Consider the following 19485-nt stretch of genomic DNA (forward strand, 5'->3'; position numbering starts at 1 on the left):
CCATGCCTGGTTCTCCTTCTTTGGGGTCTCCCTTGTCCCCCATCTGCCTGCACTCCCTGCCAGGCACAGTCCAGCGTCCTTACCAGATGGATTCACCCTGTCGCTTCTCAAACCATCCAAGCACCTAGGGGGTGCCTCTACCCGACCCTATAAGCTACTTGAGGGCCGCAATCTGCTTCTCACTCTTTCCCCGTTTCCTGCTCTTCCCCCAGGGAACTGACCGGCTCACTGGCCCCATCAAATTGGCCGCGTTCAGTTTTGCTCGATTTACGAAACAGCAGGTGGGAAGAAAGGAAACAGGTACACAAGTATCTCTAATACAGAACAAGTGCATGGAAGATAAGCGGGATGCAGTTCAAAGACAAGTGTTGGGGTGCCAGCGCTCCCTGGGTCACAGGGAAAGCTTCGCGGGGACGGGAGCGAGAAGGCTGTTTTCCTCTGACAAGTGAAGGAGTGGGCTGGGTGGGTCTAGGGTTCCTGACAGAGACACTGACGCTGGAGTGCCGAGCAGAGGCCACCATAATGACAAGGAAGGCTCAAGACCAAGGCAGATGACACAGAAACAATCTAAGGTGCGGCAGACACGCTCCCGATTTCTGAACTGTTTCCTCTTTCTACGGAGTCGAAGGGAAAGGGCGCTCCGGTCAATCCGGGCTGCGGGGTCGGGGCTCTTTTCTCCACCAAGTCCCTAGCAACCCCGCAATCCCAGCTAGGGCAGCCCTAGCCGCAGTTGGCCGCTCCCGTTGTCATGAGGCCGCGGCGTGGTTGCCTAGGAAACGCCCGCGTGCCTCCGCAGGGCTCCCCGGGCCTTGTAGTCCGCCGGCCGCCTCTCTTGGACCGGCCACACGGGGAGAGACTACAACTCCCAGGAGGCAGCGCGGCGGGTCCTGGGGGCGGGGCGGGTCCTGGTGGGCGGGTCCGGCCTAGGGCCTCTTCCCTCTCGCAGCTCCTAGGGTCTCCGCGTCTGGAGGAGGAAGATGGCGTCTGGGAGGGCTCGAACCTGGTTGCGGGAGCTCCGGCCGCCGCCGCTGCTACTGTTGCTGCTGCTCCTTGGGCCGTGGCAGGCGGCGGGCCACGGCGGCAAGTACTCGCGGGAGAAGAATGAGCCCGAGCCTTCTTCGAAGCGCCAGCCCGGGGGGGAGTTCCGCATGGAGAAGCTGAACCAGCTGTGGGAGAAGGCCCAGCGGGTGAGCGGCGGCCGGGCCCCTCTACCTCGGGGGTCCGCGGGGCCGGGGCTTCCTCTACCTTGGGGGTCCGCGGGGCCGGGGCTTTCTCTAGTTTCGGGGGTCCGTGGGGCAGGGGCTTCCTTTAATCCTGGGATTGGCGGAGCCCGGGTCGGGGTCTCTTCTAATCCTGGGGTCCCCGGGGCCCGGGTCTCCTCTAACTTTGGGAGCCTTCCTTGAGCCTTTGACAGCCTCACACCCGCCCGCAGAGGTAGGTGTGGGTACCCCTTGCCTTGCGCCTCCGGGAAGAGGGACCCTGGCCTGGTGATGACAGGCGAAGACTTGGGAGGCCTTGGTGCCTGGGCAGAAGGGCCGCCCCGCCAGTTTGAACTGGCAGCTTTGCAGCTGAGGCCGAGATCCCTCCCTGCAGGCAGACCCAGGCCTCCTGCCTTGCACGTTTTTGCCTTTTCTCCTACGTTGTATTTCTCTGTATGGAGAAACAAGAGAAACAGGTGACGCTGAGCACGGAGACGAGCCCAAGGACAGAGGAAATCCTAGAAGCAAAAGCCAGTTCTTGTTAAATCGGGTGAGGGGATATGGTGAGGTGAGAGGAGAACACCCGAAACTTAAGACGCTGGTGAACTAAATCTAAATCCAACTGTCCTCATTTTAGAGAAGAAAGCAAGAAAGCCCAGAGGGCAAAGGGCGCCTCCAAGGTCACTCTGCCTGGGGGTAGAATTGGGACTACAGCTTGCTGCTTGGGGTGTGACCTGGACCCCGCGGCCTCCTCCTTAACATAGCGGCCCTTCCTTTGTTGGGTGGGGTTTGTTTTTAGCGAAATGGGTATTTACAAACTTCCCCCAACCCTCTGGGCCACAGCATCTTCATGAGATCCAGGCTTCCACTTTTAAGCATTCCTGAGTCCTTGAGGAGAGTAAAACAAAGTTAAGGACTGAGTTTTGGAAGAGAGGGGAAAACCGCGGGAAGGAAAGGCAGAGGGAGGGGTAAGGGCTGGGGAAGGGATGTGGCAGGGGGACTGCAGGGCAGGCAGGGGCGGGTGGATGCCCCCAGGCCCAGCGCTGTTCCCAGACCAGTGGCCCTGAGGATCCTGCTGGGGGCCCAGCTGTCAGGGCCCACTGTGTGTGTGCAGCCTTCCCGGGTAAGAGAGAGCACTCTGGGCTGGAGAAGCAGGGGGGGCTTCCTGGAGGAAGGAGACCTTGTGTCCAGGAACCTACCCTGAGCCCTTCTGCTTGCAGGGCTGTCCTGGTCGGCCCTGCCTTGTCCGTCCAGATGCTGCTTTGCATCTGACCAGCCTGGGCAGCCTCTTCACACCTGGCTGTCACCTGCCCTCGAGCTGCATCCACCTGATCCGCCCCCCCGCCCCCATGCTCAGTGCACTGCTGACCTGGGCAGCCTCAGGTCACATCTGTCCGAGAGAGTCTGAATCGGTTCTGCAGGAACCCCAACCCTGGCCCAGCCTTGGACGGATGGGCCTTGGACTGGATGACCTTTCCGGGCCCCTTGGCCCTGAATTCTACAATTGCACGTACAAGTCTCTTCTGCTGAACGAAATGTGCAGACCTTCCAGGGTGGGGTCCATGCCTGTTGGCACTTTCCGGGTCCCTCCTCACATCCGGACGCCTCGCGTGGGTAGGCAGACCCACAGAATACAAGCTGGCCTGTCCTGGGCTCTCTACTCTGAGAAGCTTCAAGGGCGGCAGCGGAGCTGGTCCCCGGTGGCGAGCTGTGCAGTCCTCCCGGTGCCGGGCTGGGGTGGGCACTGCCGCTGCTCAGAGCCGGTGCCCAGGGCGGTGTGGGGCACCCGGCACACCTGTGCCAGGGTTCTCAGCCTTGGATAATTTGCTCTCTGGAAACATCAAATGTTTCTTTGTTTTCTAAATATGAAACGATCTCATAGCATGTCATGCCTAGTGTGTACCCAGGGTGAGGGAGAGGAGTCTGATGAAGGCGCCCGCCTCGCCCTCTCTTTCCAGCCCACCTTCTACGGGGGAGGGGGCAAGTACCGCCTTGGTCCACAGATGCCGCGGTAGGGGCCTCCCCACCGTGAGACCAGACCAGGGAACTGCTGCTGTTGCTTCATCACAGCCCAGCACCTCCAGTCTTGACTTGCTGTGAAACTGCAGTGCCTTTAGATCCAGGCGCTTTAGAAGAGCTGTGGGCCAGACGGCCGGTACAGGGTTACTTCCAGAGCCCCGTGGGTCTTGTGACCTCTCCCGGGGTGTTGCAAGGCTCCTGAGCAGGGAGGGGCCGGAGCCGTCCTTGGAGCTTTGGGGGGTGGGTGAAGCCGTGGGAAGTCGTCCCGAGGGGTGCCCCTGTGGAGATGTCTGGTTGGCGTCTCCCTCCCGGGGTTGCCGCGCACGCGCGTGCATGCGTGTGTGTGTGTGTGTGTGTGAGTGATAAGAACTTCAGGTAGATCTACCCTCTTAGCGAATTTCTAAATAATAAGTATGCAGTGTAAATAGTGGAGGGTGTTGGGCTGTGCAGTGAGCCTCGGGACTTGCGTAACTGCCTTTGTGCCCTTTGACCCGCACCTTGCATCCCCTCTTGGCTGTTGTGACTAGTGCTGCAGTGAGCATGGGACCCCAGACCTTTCTTCAAGGTCCTGATTTCAGTTCCTTCAGATAAATACCCAGAAGTGGGCTTTGCTGGATCACAGTGTATTGATGGTTCTCGTCTTCCTTTTTGAGGAACCTCTGTACTGTTCTCCACAGTGGCCGCGCCAACTCTGCTTTCCCACCAGCAGTGCACGAGGGTTCCCTTTTCTCATCCTCACCAAGAGTTGTTGCTTTCTGTTTGTTTCCCATAGTAACCGTCCTAACGGGTGTGAGGCGGTACCTCACTGGGGCTGGATTTGCGTTTCCCCGATGGGTGGAGATGCGGAGCAGCTTTCCGTGTGCCTGTCAGCCATTTGTATGTTGTGTTTGGAGCAGTATTTATTCAAGGTCTTCACCTATGTTTTAAAAAATCAGGTCATTACTTCTATTCAACGTAGTTGTGGAAGTTCTAGTCAGAACAGCTAGGGAAGAAAAAAGAAATAAAAGTCATCCAAATCAGAAAGGAGGAGGTAAAAGTGTCTGTTTGCAGGTGATGTGATCTTACGCAGAAAACCCTAAAGACTTCACGAGATAACTTAGATCTAGTTAACAAAGTCACCGCGGCTACAGGATACGGAATCAACATACAAGCCTGGGTTGCATTTCTGTACACCAACGTCAAACTCTCTGAAAAGGAAATTAACGAAACAATCCCATTTACGGTAGCAGCAGAAATGATAAAGTACCCAGTGACATTTCGCCATGTGTCCTGGGCCAGTTCTTAACCTCCCTGGGCCTCAGTTTACCCGAGCAGCCTGCAGGGTGATTGTGAAAGTTGCAGAGGCAGAGGAGAAGGTACCGGGCTCGTGAGGCCCCTGGCTGAGAGCAGCTCCGTGGAGGGCGCTGTGCGCACCCTGAGCCTTGGGCCAAGGGTGTCCGGGATGCGGGCCCAGCGGCGATGAGCGGCTTCCTCCCGCCCAGCTGCTTGTCTCGTGGCTGTAGGTGATTTACTCCGCTTTAATATTTGACAGAGGCTGCTTTGCCTTTGGAGTCTGTTAACCAGTTCTTTTCATGTGAGCCATTAACATTTAACTTCAAGTTAAGGAGGTTAGAAGGGTCCGGAGAGTGGCCTTTTTTGCCTGGGCTCTGTGCCTGCTGTTGGGGGCACCACTGTCACCCCGGGCATCTCCAGCCCTGAGCCCGCGGGCCTCCACGTTTCAGAGGAAGGCTGGCACCAGATCACGACTCACCCTTGTGAGACGCAGAGCCTCGGACGCTGCTGGGCACCAGTCTGCAGCTCGGGGCTCCGGCCCGGACATTGGCGCCTGGGGAGGTGGACAGCCAGGAAGGTGTGCAGGGGTCAGGTCCCAGCGCCCTCGCCCACTGTCCTGTCATCTGTGGGGAGCGCCTGCCTGGGGTGGCACAGCCATCTGGGGAGCTGATGCGCCCAAGGGCTACCTGGGGGGAGCCCCGCACTCGCAGCCTCCCCAGGGCCCCGGCTGGGAACGTGAGGCGTCCTGCGACAGGAGCCCCTGGGCCACCAGCTCCTGCACACTCGGGCCGCTAGTGGCAGGCGGCTCCCCGGGGACCTGGGATCTGACGAGCTGGAGAGCGGCCTCGGGGTGTAAGGGCCGGTGGTTTTCAGGCTGCGGGCAGAGGTCCCTTTGAGGCTCTCGTGCGGGGGCACATGCGGGATTTTGGCCGCCTGGGACCCCGGCACGGTCTCCCCATCGCTGGTGTCTGCTCTCCGAGGTCGGCGTCTCCCAGGCTGTCGCTGGTCCTCATGCAGCTGGGGGTCACATGTCCTCTCTTCTCCCCCCGTAGCTTGATCTACCTCCTTTAAAGCTGTCCGAGCTCCATGCTGACCTGAAGATACAAGAACGGGACGAGTTCAAGTGGAAGAAATTGAAGGCTGAAGGCCTGGATGAAGACGGAGAGAAAGAGGCGAAGCTCGCCCGCGGGCTCAGCGGTATGTCTCTTCTCAGCTCAAGGGCGGCGGTCGCCCAGGCTCGGGCCCCAGCTTCTTACCCTGACTTGGTTTGAGTAAGAGTCAGGGCTGTCCTCGTGAGCCTGGCCCTGGCAAGGTGACCCTCAGCCGCGGGCAGGCACAGCTGCCGGGCTGTCCTGTGCAGGCTCTCGGCACGTGGGAGGGAGGGCCAGGGCGAGGACGTGTGGCCGCGTTAGCGCACGAGCCACCAGGGCTGCTTGGTCCAGGGAGGCGGCTGGGATGGCCAGGTGCCCACGGTCACCTGCACGAGGAAGCAGGGATGTTCCCAGGGTCTGGCCGTGTGAAGAGCACTGCCCCCGCCAGTCCAAGCCTTATGGCCCCTGTGGCCCACCCTGCATCTAGGGCTCCCAGTGCGTCCAGGTGGCCCGGGGCTGGGAGATGGAGGAGGGTGGGGGGCAGGGAGAGGCAGCCGGTGGTCAGCCCCCTGCCCCTGATGCCCGCACCGCAGGCTGGACACCAGGAACACACACTCTTCACAGCTTACTCTCAAGGCTTCCAGTGGGCTGACCTTCTGGGCAGGGTGAGTTCTGAGGCACAGGCAGTGTAGACAGGGAAGTGAAGCCCCAGGAGGTGAGGTCAGGCTGAGCGGGGCGCTCCCTGGGCTGGCTCAGCTGAGGTGGGCCCCCGTGGGGACCACTTGTGTCCACCGCTTGTCAGAGGAGGTGCTGGGGGTCAGGGGTCAGGTGGGCCACTGCTCGGATGAGGACCTCAGGGGTGGAGCACAGGGGAACGGGAAGCCCGGATCCAGAGAGGCCCGGGTGAGGCCTGGAAGGGACAATGGGGACTGTCTGCAGATGGGAGGAAGGACGCCCCGTCCTTCAGAGCCGGGAGGGTGGGGCAGGCCCACTCCCAACTCAGGAGGTAGGTGTGGGGCGCGAGGAGATGCTGGGAGGGGCGTCCTCCAAGGCAGACCCAGCAGCCCGGCCCCGCTGAGGAGCGCTCCTTCCGGGTCCAGTAGGCATCCGCCGCACCACGTTGGTGACGATGGTGCTGAGACGCAGGCCCCCGTCTGGCGCAGAGGCTATGGGCGGCACTGTGTCCTGGGCGCTACTGACAGACGACACCTGGTCGCTGTCCCACGGTGACCGGCCAGCAGCAAGCTGGAGCCAGTGTCCCCTCCCGGCTACCGCTGTTGACTTTTCACCGGAAGCTGCCAACTCTGAGGTTTCTCCTTGTAGAAAATCTTTTCTGCAAATAAAAATGTGACTTAGGCCGTGGCAGAGCTTCCCCTGGCCACCGCCCCGTCCATTCTGTGGACCGTCGTCCTCTCCCGCCCTCGCTGGAGTTCGCCCCACGACACAAACGGGCTGCAGGTTTTGGTTTTGCAAACCTGTGAAGCTGGTCCTAAAGGCAGTCCCGGGGATGCTGAGCCCGTCCTGCCGCACCACGCTCTCCCCCGCGGGTCGGGACAGAGGGATCGGCCGGAAGCATGCGGCCCCAAGGCCGCCAGTGTGCGCGGGGGCGTTGCTGGAGGAGGATCCCCGGGTTTGTTCGCACTCCTTCCGCTGGGTCCCGAGTGGGCAGGAGAGCTGGGCGGGCGGCGGAGGGGCGGACCCCAGACCACGGCCTCGAGCCCCTCCCGTGCCCTCCTAGTCATCCTGGCCAAGTACGGTCTGGACGGGAGGAAGGACGCCCGGGCCATAAGCAGCAACTCCATCAGCCATGGCCCCGCCGACCACAGCCTGGAGGACCCCCGGCTGGAGAAGCTGTGGCACAAGGTACCCTCGCACTGCCATCCGCCCTGGAGGCGTCAGGCCTTGGCTTTTGGTTTTCTGCCCCTGCATCCCCTAGCGAAGGGGAGTGAAGGCCGAGAGCTGGGCCTGAGTACTCCACCTGGGAGCAAAGGTCCTGCCTGGCCTGCGGGAGTGATCCACAGGGGCACCCGTGTAACTAACCCCAGGTGGGCATGGGGGGCAGGGTGCACCCCGAGGCGTGGACAGGTGGGCTCGGCCTATGGGGGGACCCCGAGGCGTGGACAGGTGAGCACAGCCCATGGGGGTGTTCACTGGAGGTGGCTTTCCTTCCAGGCGAAGACCTCTGGGAAGTTCTCCAGTGAAGAACTGGACAAGCTGTGGCGGGAGCTCCAGCATCACAAAGAGAAGGTCCACGAGTACAACGTCCTGCTGGAGACCCTGAGCAGGACCGAAGGTGCCCCCGCAGGCAGCCCTGGCTCCAGAACGTTCCAGAACAGAGCTGCTGGGGGGTTGGGGGCAATGCCGTGCTGTCAGGCCTCCCTGCTTTCCGAGCAGGAATCTCAGCGTTTAGGAGCCCGTCGGGATGCCCATGCACGTCTGTGAGCGTGGGTTCAGATGAACCCGTTCTGCGGTGACACAGGCCACCTCTCCTGTCACCGCCGGCCTGACTTCAGGGGGACTTGTGGGGGGCTCGGGACCTGCCATGAGAGAGTCAGCAGGGGTGGGGCTGCGGTGGCTCCATGACATCTAGACCTCCTGTCTCTGGCTCCCGCAGAAATCCACGAAAACGTCATCAGCCCCGTTGACGTGAGCCGCGTCAAGGAGGACGCGCTGCAGGTGGGCCACGCCGAGCTGAAGGACAAGCTGCGGGACATCAGCCAGGGCTTCGACCGCCTGCGGAGAGTCAGCCACCAGGGCTACGGCGACCAGGCCGGTGAGCCCTGCGCCCTGCGCCCCGCTGCCTGGCGGCCCGGGAGACGGCAGCAGAGCCTCTCCAGCCCCTCCGCTCCCAGGGCCACACACCTGGGCTGCTTTCTCTCCTGGAAGGTGCACGCACCTTTATTTCTAGCCTCACGGCGTCCTTTAACCCTCACGGTGGCCCCCCGCCCCGCGCATTGGGATGGCTTCCCTGCTCCTGTGCAGACAGCTGGCTGCTCGGGCCGAGGCCGGAGCTCCTCGCTGGGTGCCGCCCCCTGGAGGATGGCCTGGGCCTCTGCGCGCGTCTCCCGCGGGAGCCCGCGGCTCGTGTGTGGTGCGGGCTTGCCGGAAGTCGGCCAGGTGCTCTTTGTACCGTCTTCTGTCACCCGTCCGTTCCTTCTCCGGCCTGTTCCCTGAGCACCGGCCACATGGCGGGTGCTGCTGTCGACGCGGGGTGCGTGCAGTGGGGACGCGAGGTGGGCTCCCTGCTCCTCCGCGTGGCCCGGGTGCCCCGGGGCACGACTCTGCCCTGCCGGGCTCGCCCGTCTGCCATGGAGAGGGGACCAGACCACCGTGTGGACCCGCTGTGCTGATCTGCTCAACTGCCATGGAGCAGGGACCCCAAGGGCCTGGCCGTGCAGAGGAGCGGGGCAACTGAGGCTGTGCCTCGGCCCCTCCGCTCCCGGGGCTGCATCCAGCCGGACCCTGCTGCTGGCCTGCCGAGTCCTGCCAGCAGCGCCCCAGGGCCCCGGGCAGCAGGGAGGGCCCGCCGGTGGGGGGTGGGACAGCTGGTGAGATGACCGCCGGCAGGCCGCCGTGGCCACTTGGTCCCAGCCGCCTCCAGCCGCGGGAGGGAGGTGGGTGGCAAGCCTGCACCGTCGTCACGTGCTCTCGGGCGTGGTGGCTGAAGTCAGAGGGTCCCTTCCATTGGGTTTATTGGCTTCAGAGCTACAGGGACAGGCAGCGCCCGAGCCTCAGCCCGGAACTGTGGGTAGGGGGACCCACGGTCTGAACCTCGCCCCCCACCCCCCGAGCACTCCTGCTCGCTCGCGCAAGGGCTTCTGCGCCCGGGCAGCAGCGGCTTGACCAGGGGCTGGTGAGGGCATCGCCGAGGCCCCACCCAGCGGGCCCCGGGAACCGCAGACTGAACGTGTGTGGAAGGTGTGCTCGGTCGGCTTCCAGAGGACGCTTGCGTCGCGCGCAAGCACCGTGCACCGTGCAGGTGGCCTGTGTGGCCCTGCGCGTCCCGGGCTGCCGCCGTGCAGGTCACCGAGCCTGCCTTTGCTCCTTCACAGGGTTCGAGGAGCCTCGGGTGCTGGACCTGTGGGACATGGCCCAGTCAGCCAACTTCACCGAGAAGGAGCTGGAGGCCTTCCGGGTAGGGACGGCCTCTGGGCCACGGGGTGTGGCGGCGTCTCTCCCAGCGGACTTTCTGATAATGTGGGGAAGGCCCTCTTCTTTAGTCCTAGCAGATCAGCGTTTCCACGGGAACGTTCTCTCTCCTTGCCGTCTGCGTCCCTCCGCTGCCCCGGTTGGCGGCCCATGTGGGGCGAAGCTGGCCTCCAGTGAACAGAGTGGCTTCAGGGCATCTGCTTAGCTTTGGGTGCACTGGGCACGAGCTGGGGCCTGTGGAATGAGTGGATTGACAGGGATTTGGAGGGGGAGCCAGTAGGACCCTGCAGGGCCGCAGTGCTCGGCCCGGAGGGAGGAAGGGTCTTTGGGTCCCCTGGGCCTCCAGGTGGGTTCTGCAGTGGCAAAGCTGCCACAGGGCAGGGGGTCAGGGATCAAGGAAGGGCACAGGCCCGTGGGCGTGAAGCTTCCGTCTCCTTGGACAGGAGTGTAGGCAGAGGGGAGCCTGCCCGGGGCCTGGGGAGTTAGGATCGCCGACACATTCAGCAGGCATCTTGATGTGGGCCTGGAGGCACCCCTGGGGGGCGCTGGGGGAGTGTAGGGGTCGGGCCTGGAGGCCCACCTGTGCTGGGGTGGGGGGAGCCTGGAGGCCTGGGGGGTGGAGAGGACGGGGGACAGTGCAGGGCTCAGGTGCCACATGTCAGGCTGGATATGGGGTCAGGGCCAGAGGGGACCAGATGCTTGGCAGGTGCCATTTACCTAGAGGGTGAGGGGTCACTGGGAGTGGGGAGGGAGCGCATAGCGTTGTGACCCTTGGCCCCTGAAGGCCGTCAGCTTCTGGTGGGTCCCTTTAGAGAGGAGGGCTGCTCACCTGATTTCCATGTGTGGCAGCCGGGAGGGTGGAGCCTGCCGTCCCGCCCGGCCCCCAGAGCTACCCTGGGCGGGCTGCATGGGGAATGGGCGCAGGGTGTGCCGCCTTCAGAGCGGGGGAGCCCCGGCCCTGGCCCGCCTCCTTTGTGCCTTTTGCACAGGGATGTGTTATCTATTCGAAAATAAACGAAACTTAAGCGTGCAGCCACCTGCCCTGGGTGGTCTCCCGAAGCAGCTGTGAGATTCCATCAGGGACCCTAGGGTGGTAGTGAGAGTGCGTTGGGGTAATTCAGCTGTTTCAACATGATCCTAGGAAGAGCTCAAGCACTTTGAAGCCAAAATTGAAAAGCATAACCACTACCAGAAGCAGCTGGAAATTTCTCATCAGAAACTGAAACACGTGGAGAGCTTAGGAGACCAGGAGCACGTCAGCCGGAACAGGGAACGGTACGCCGTGTTGGAGGAGAAGACCAAGGAGCTGGGCTACAAGGTGGGTGTGCGGCCGCCGGCCAGGCCTCCGCGGGAGCGGGCACGTGACAGTTCCGTCAGCGCCGGCGCGCCGGCCCCCTGGCCCCCCAGCCGCCCCTCCCTGGGCCTCGGCCCCCCCTCTGCAGAGGGGACGGGATCGTCTCGCCCTCGCGGAGCTTGGTGGGAGCAACCACGCAGCTGCTCCTGCTGGGGGACTGTGCAGCCCTGAAGGGGTTCAGCTGCGGGGGGTGGGGGGACAGGGACTGCCCAGGCCTCCCCACCCCCACCTGCCTCTGGGTCTGTTTAGGGCCGGGCTCTGAACCAGGTGAGCAGGGAAGAGGCGCACACACGCGAGGCGGGTGGGCGGGCAGCCAGGGCTGGAGCCGGGCCCTTCCAGCCGCACCACTGGCATCCTGGCCCCCAAACATGTGGCCTGACACTGGCTCCGAAGGTCCTGTGCTCCTGCGAGCTGCCCACGTGGCTTTGGAGGCTCCTGAGCGGACACGGGAGCCAGCGGTTTCCCAAGCGTTCGGCCTGGGGCGCAAGGAGACCATACTTGGCTCCAGAGTAGCGGCAAGGGTCCCACGCAGGGCGCTCCTCACGTGCGGCTCAGTGGGGCTTGCAAATACCCTAAATGGGGGCGCTGGCTCCGTCACGGGGTGACGTGTGAACGCCAGACAATGCTCAGGTGTGCAGGACATCCAGACTGAAGCACCAGCAGGGCCGCTGCCCGCCCTCCCCTGCTCATTCGTGGTGAACCCACAAATCCAGGCACTTTCCAGCCACTAAGACGTGAGGGCCCGTCTGCAGCAGAGCCTCTGGTTCAGGTTAAGAGGAAAGGAGGGGCGGGTGGTGTGGACCCTCTGCAGAGCCAGCAGCACAAGCGAGGTACGTCGCCACAGACGCCCAGGAAATTCAGAACAGAGGAGCCGGGCCCTGGAGGGAGCCTCCTTTGTGCCTTTTGCGCAGGGATGTGTTATCTATTCAAAAATAAGTGAAACGGGGCTTCCCTGGTGGCACAGTGGTTGAGAGTCCGCCTGCCAATGCAGGGGACATGGGTTCGTGCCCCAGTCCGGGAAGATCCCACATGCCGTGGAGCAGCTGAGCCTGCGCGTCCAGAGCCTGTGCTCTGCAACGGGAGAGGCCACAACACTGAGAGGCCCGCGTACCGCAAAAAATAAATAAAATAAACGAAACTTAAAAAGTGAAAGAAGACCAAAGTACCGAGAAGGAAGAGAGCATGTGGATTCTTTCCTGTGTTTGGCAGAGCCGAGCGGGGCGAAACCAGGCACCCCTCGTGGGGCGTCCACCTGCAGATCACACCGTGGCGGACTGTACAGCGGGGATGAAGAGGGAACTGGGGTTCCTGGCTTCCCCGACCGTGGAGAAGGGGCTCTGACGCGCTGTGAGCACCGGGGCTGCTGGAGGAGACCTCCCCAGGTCCCCGCCCGGCCCGGGCTCCTGCGCGGGAGGCCGGCAGCACCGGCCCACGGGGCTCTGTGAACTAGGAACAGAAAGAGCAGAGCCCAGGCCCTCGGGCTGCCACGGCGGCACCCGCCATCACGTGATGAGGACAAGCTGGCAGGAGCCGCGGACGAGTCGGAGTCTTCATTTGCTGCTTTTGAAATGACGTGCTGTAGACAGCCCGCCACGACAGGCCCCTCAGCCCACGGGGTCACCTCCAGAGCATGAAACTCTGGTGAGCGGAGGGGACCATGGTGCTGGGCCCTGTAGGACGTCTCCTGTGTGAGCCCCGTATGTGTGCTGCCGGCAGGGGCCTCGCCTCGGACCTAGAGGTGTGCAGACTGAAAGTAAGCGGGTGGAGAAAGGTATTCCACACCAATGGGACTCAAAGCCAGGACAGCAGTACTCACACCAGACAGAACAGACTTGGAAACAAAGACTAACAGGAGACACAGGTAGACGTTACATAATGGGATCAATCCAAGAAGACGACGTAACAGTTGTTTAAATGTAAATGCACCCAACATAGGAGCAACTATGACCAGGCATAAAGGGAGACATTGACGGTAACAATAATAGTGGGGGACTTTGCCACCCCCCTTACATCAGTGGACAGATCATCCGGACAGAAGGTCAGTAAGGAAACACAGGCCTTGAGCGACGCACTAGACCAGATGAACGCTGTAGACACCTATAGAGCATTCCATCGGAAAGCAGAATACACGTCCTTCTCAAGTGCACGCAGGACATTCTCCAGGACAGATCACATGCTGGGCCACAGAACAAGCCTCAGTAAATATAAGAAAATCATATCAAGCATTTTTTCCAACACAAGAGATTGAGACTAGAAATAAACTACAAGAAAAAAAAAAACTCCAAAAAACAGAAGCACATAGAGGCTAAACAGTATGCTACTCAACAATCAGTGGGTCGCTGAAGAAATGAAAGAAATTTTAAAATACCTGAAGACAAGCAAAAAGACAACTTTCCCAAACCTAGAGGACACAGCAAAAAAAGAGGGAAGTTTATTGCAATGCGGATCTACCTCAGGAAGTAAGAATCTCGAATAAACAGCCTAACCTTACAGTTGAATTAGAAAAAGAACAGACAAAACCCAAAGTTAGTGGAAGGAAAGGAATCAGGAGTATCAGAACAGAAATAAAGACAAAAAAAAACCAGAAAAGATCAGTGAAATTAGGAGCTGGTTCTTTGGAAAGATAAACAAAACTGATAAACCTTTATCCGGACTCATCAAGAAGCAAACGAGAATGGGCCCAAATCAACGACAGCGGGAACGAGGACGAGGGGGTGGAGAGCGGGAGCAGCGCTGTTCCTCGCTGTTCCCGATGTGCCTTGGGGGCTGTTTGTGGCTGACGAGCCGCCTTTATGATTCATTTATGATCAGCACTAGACGGGTGGGTACTTGGACAGCAGGATCACCCAGCTGAGAGCTTTCGGCGACAGGCTGCGTGTCTCGGGTCATGAGCGGATCTGCTAACTGCTTCACCTGTGCTGTCCCCGCAGGTAAAGAAGCATTTGCAGGACCTGTCCAGCCGCATCTCCAGGGCTCGCCACAACGAGCTCTGAGGCCCCGGAGCCTGGCCGGCGGCACAGAGGAGGCGCCAGCTGCCTGGGGCTCCTGAAGACGGGCCTGGGTGCTCAGGGGTGGCTTGTCCCCAGCAGAACCTCAGGGCGGGCGCGAGGGGGACGGGCCACGAGGGGCCTGAGAAGGAGGGATAATGCCGCCGGCCGGGAAGAGGAACCCCATGATCCCGCCCCGCCCACCCCTGGCTGGTGGCCCTGTGCCCTCAGCACAGCCAGCCGTCACCTCTGTTGAGAATGCAGTTCCCAGCTGCCCATGGAGTGGTGGTCCCCTATGCTACACGGTCACAGTTTGCATCAAAATCTTAAAAATCTGCCACTGGAAATACTATGTACAGAAGTCCTTACAAATACATTGCAGTATTTAATTAAACCTTGAGGTCACTGAGGCGTCACAGGGTCCCATCTCACTGTGTCTGCTGGGCCAGGGGACTTAAGTCTCAGGTGAGCTGAGCGGCTCCAGGCCGCCGTGCCAGCTCCGAGGCCCTTCTTCCACCCCTTCCCCCCCAACCTCTGTGGCATGAGATGGAGGAGGGGCTGGTGGGCTTGGCTGGGCTCTCCCTGGTCTGGCGCTGAAGTTATGGGGTACAGACGGCAGGGCAGAGGGGACGGTGCCCTGGCCTCTGACCTGAGCTCCTGGCCCTGCAGGTCAGGGTTGGCAAGACCCGACAGCCCATGGGGCTCCATGTGCGGCGAGAGGGACCAGCTCAGGGTCAGGTCCACAGCACGCATGGTTCCAAGAGGATCCACCGGGTGCTGTGTTCCCATCTTGGCCACGTCTGATCTCAGCTCCAGCACTGGAACCTGCCAAGTGCAGATACCTGTTAGCTGTGCTTAGAAGAAAAGCCAAGGGTAGCACGCCAGGCCTGTGTCAGGGCACCACGAACACGAGGGGGGAGGTGGCCCCGTGACAGGCAGCTTGGGTGCAGCCTCGCTCCTCCATGGGTCGCTTGGCCCAGCGCCAGGCCTGTCCAGCACAGGAGGTAACCCTAACCTGGGCTTTCATGTCATGTCTGCCACCGGCCCAGCCGGCTGTTGTGTCCCTCAGCCCTGGCCAGGCTTCGGGCAGGGCTGGGGCAAATGCACTGAGACACCTGTTGGGCCCAATGGAGGACTCGGTGCCAGGCTTCCAGGCTGCTCCTGGGAGCTCAGAGCTCACAGCCACGCGCTCGGGCACTGGGTCTCCCGTGTGCACGCATGGCCCAGCCAGGCTCACGCTGGGGGGCAGTGCAAAGTTGGCCCAGGACATGGAGTCGAATGGGGTGACCCTTGACTCGGTTTACCCTCGTGGAGCTGACAGTCTAGAGGCAATTCCTGGCTTCAGACGTGTGCAGGGAAACGGAGGGGCCTTTACTGTGGTTTGTCGCCGCTCTGGCGCTGGAGGAGATGGGCGAGGCGGAAGCCCCCCCATCCAGGGGCGGGGGCTGCACTGTCAACCGCAGCTCCTAAACGCTCACTCTGCAGTAAAGGGGTGTTCGTGCGAGGGCACGGACGCGTGCCTGTGGCTCAGCGAGCGCTCCCACAGTGCTGGGGCCCCAGCCCTCTCGAGAAGTGCAGGGCCCCGGGCTCCCCAGGACCCCCTTCCCCAGCACTCCTCTCTCCTAGAGCTAACCACTTGCACACGTTCCCAAATCTGTATATTGGAACCTAACCCCCAAGGTGATGGTACCGGGAGGTGGGACCTTTGGGAGGTGATTAGGTCATGAGATTGGGGTCCTCGTGAACAGGATCAGTGCCCTCATAAGAGAGACCCCAGAGCTCCCTCGCCCCCTTCCACTGTGAGGACACAGAGAACCAAGAAGCTGGCCCCACAGACACCAAGCCTCACAGCATGCTCCTGGGCTTCTGAACTCCAGAGCTGAAAGTAAACGGATGCTGTTTACGCCCAGGCTATGGTTTTCTGTTACAGTGGTCCAGTGGACTGAGAAACCACTCTTAGTAAGGTTGGATTTCCCTGTTCAAACTTCATAAACATGCAGTTATAGTGGGGGGATGTGTCTGTGTCTATCGGGGTGTGTGTGTGTGTGTGTTGTCTGGCTTCTAGTAGATGTGCTGGTGAGATTCAACAATGTCTAGCAGGAATTTGTTCCTTTTCGTTGCTACGTAGTGTTCCGTTATGGGGGCGCATCACACTTTGATTTTACTCCATTCTGCTGTTGAACACTTGAGTTTTCAGTTTTGTATGTAACATCAGTTAGAAATGACTGGTGAACATTCGTGGTGGGGTGGAGCTGCTGCCTCCCAAGCACCTCACTTTCCTCCCCTGGATTTCTCTCAGGTGCTTTAACGAGGTCCCTGTTGATGGGCAGTTATTTCTAATGCGTTTTTTCAAGATAAGGTGTCCTCAACATAATAAAGCCCACAGCTAACATACTCCGCAGCGAAAAGCTGAAAGCTTTTGCTCTAAAATCAGGAACAAGACAAGGATACCCGCTCTCACCACTTTTATCCAACGTAGTACTGGCAGTCCTAGCCACAGCAATTCGGCAACTAAAAGGCATCCAAACTGGAAAGGAAGAAGTAAAACTCACTTCTTGCAGATGACATGAATTACACATAGAAAAAACTAAAGACTACATCCAAAAACTGTTAGAACTGATAAACGAATTCAGTAAAGTTGCAGGGTACAAAATTAATATACAGAAATTTGTTGTGTTTCTATATACAGTGAAAGTAAACTACCAGAAAGGGAAATGAAGAAAACGGTCCCATTTATAATTGTATCAAAGAGAATAAAATACCTAGGAATAAGTTTAACCAAGGAGGTGAAAGTCCTGTACACTGAAAACTGTAAGACATTGATGAAAGAAACTGAGGAAGACACAAATAAATGGAAAGATATTCCATGCTCATGGATTGGAAGAATTGATATTGTTTAAATGCCCGTACTACCCAAAGCAATCTATAGATTCAGTGCAGTCCTCTAAAAATTCCAGTGACATTTTTCACAGAAACAGAACAAACAATCCTAAACTCTTTATGGAACCACAAAAGACCCCGAATTGCCAAGTCAATCTTGAGAAAGACAAAGCTGAAGGCTTCATGCTCTGTGATTTCAAACTATATTACAAGCCTATAGTAATCAAAACAATATGGTATTGGCATAAAACAGACACATAGATCAATGGAACAGAATAGACCGGAAATAAACCCACACTTATGTGGTCAGTTAATTTACAACAGAGGAGCCAAGAATATACAATGGGGAAAGGACAGTCTCTTCAAGAAATGGTGTTGGGAAAACTGGACCACTATCTTACACCATGTACAAAATTTAACTCAAAATGGATTAAAAAACGTTAAGACTTGAAACCATAAAACTCCTAAAAGAAAACAGTAAGCTCCCTGACATTGGTCTTGGCGATGATTTTTTTGGATCTGACACCAAAAGCAAAGGCAACAAAAGCAAAAATAAATAAGTGGAACTACATCAAACTAAAAAGCTTCTGCACAGCAAAGGAGACCATCAACAAAATGAAAAGGGAACCTACAGAATGGGAGAAAATATTTGTGAACCACATATCCGCTAAGGAGTTAATATCTAAAATATATAAAGAACGCATATAACTCAGTAGCAAAAAAGCAAACAATCCAGTTACAAGTGGGCAGAGGACCTGAATAGACATTTTCCCAAAAAAGACATACAAATGGCCCACAGATACATGAAAAGGTGCTCAACATCACTAATCATTAAGTTTTGTTTTTTGTTGGTTTTCCTATTTTTGGTCACGCCTTGAGGCATGCGGGATCTTAGTTCCCTGACCAGGGATTGAACCCGTGGCCCCTGCAGTGGAAGCGCAGAGTCCTAACCACTGGACCACCAGGGAATTCCATCGTCACTAATCATTAGGGAAACGCAAATCAAGATCACAGAGAGGCATCACCTCACACATATTAGAATGACTATTATCGAAAAGACAACAGATAACGAATGTTGACTAGGATGTGGAGAAAGGGAACCCTTGTGCACTGTTGGTGGGAATGTAAATGGGTGCAGCCTCTGTGGAAAACTGTGGAGATTCCTCAAAAAATTAAAAATAGAACTACCATATGATCCAGCAGTTCCACTTCTGGGTATTTATCTGAAGGAAATGAAAACACTAACTCAGAAAGATATCTGCACCCCTGTGTCCATCCCAGCATTATCTACAACTGCCAAGATATAGAAGCAACTGAAGCGCCCATCCATGGATGAATGGATAGAAGGTGTGGTACATACATACAATGGAATGTTACTCAGCCATTAAAAAAATGGAACCCTGCCATTTGTGACAACATGGATGTACCTAGAGGGCATTGTGCTAAGTGAGGTAAGACAGACAGACAGATGACTATATGATCTCACATGTATGTGGAATCTTAAAAAAAAAAACAAAAAAAAACTGAACTGATACAGAGAACAGATGTGTGGTAGCCAGAGGCGGAAGGTAGGGAGTGGATGATGCGACGAAGGGGGTCAAAAGGCACAGGCTTCCGATTATAAACTAAGTCACAGGACGTAATGTACAACACGGCAACTGCAGTTAACAGTACTGTAGTGTGTATTGACAGCTGATGGAAAGCTGGTCTTCAGAGTTCTCAGCGCGTTCCGTAACTCTGTGAGGTGCTGGATGTTACGTAGACTTACCGTGGCGATCGTTTCGCAGTATATACAAATATAGAATCATTACGCTGTCCACCTAAAACTAATATAATCTGTCAATTAAACCTCAACAAAACAATAATAAGGTGTTGTGTCTGACACTGATATTCCAGAATTAAGACGCTAAACCCAGCACAGCACTGGAGGCCCCCCAGCCTCCAGGGCACCTCTCTGCCGGATCTGTGTCCAGCGCCCTGCACAGTCTCCCTTAGGCCAGCTCAGGCCTGAGGAGGGTCCAGCCTGGGGACCTGAGGGCACAGGGCATGACAGGACATGAGGGGAGTGGGAAGGGCAGTGATGGGGGTGTCACTGCAGGGGTGCTGGGCCAGGGATGCCCCTTCCCTCTCAGCAAAGGTGGGGAGCCCTTCCCAGACTTGAGTGAGGGTCCAGGGTCCCTGAGACCTCCTTCCACGACCACACGGTGGCCCATGGGCCTCACCCCTGGTGGCTGCAACAGCTTTGCCGAGGTGACCCTGGTGGACTTGGCCACCAAGTGCTGGCTAGCCGCCCCTCGCAGCTCTGGAGGAAGGGCAGGCAGTTGTCTGGTCCCCACTTGGCCCTGTGTGGCCGCCCTAGCTGGCTTAGCCCTAGCACCCCTGAGCCTCGCTGGCCGGAGGGCAGCCATCGTACGTCAGGACAAACCCCTGCCCTTGGCATTCGCGCTCCGTGGCCCCTCCACAGACTCCCGGCTCCCCGACCGCCCCTCTCGTGGCGCCCTTGGCCAGGCCCGGCTGACCCCGCAGGGAACCGC

General features: G+C 58.5%; 1 protein-coding gene across 1 annotated transcript; it reads left to right on the plus strand.

Annotated features, from left to right (window-relative positions):
* Positions 1–977: 977 nt before the first annotated feature.
* On the plus strand, positions 978–14077 carry LRPAP1 (LDL receptor related protein associated protein 1). The gene is made up of 8 exons (XM_065877982.1): positions 978–1187; positions 5543–5687; positions 7320–7444; positions 7754–7874; positions 8196–8354; positions 9634–9716; positions 10872–11048; positions 14015–14077. Exons 1-8 carry the CDS (start codon positions 978–980, stop codon positions 14075–14077), a joined length of 1083 nt encoding a protein of 360 aa, XP_065734054.1.
* Positions 14078–19485: the final 5408 nt, after the last annotated feature.

The sequence above is a fragment of the Phocoena phocoena genome, chromosome 5 (assembly GCF_963924675.1).
Source record: "Phocoena phocoena chromosome 5, mPhoPho1.1, whole genome shotgun sequence".
NCBI lineage: Eukaryota > Metazoa > Chordata > Mammalia > Artiodactyla > Phocoenidae > Phocoena > Phocoena phocoena.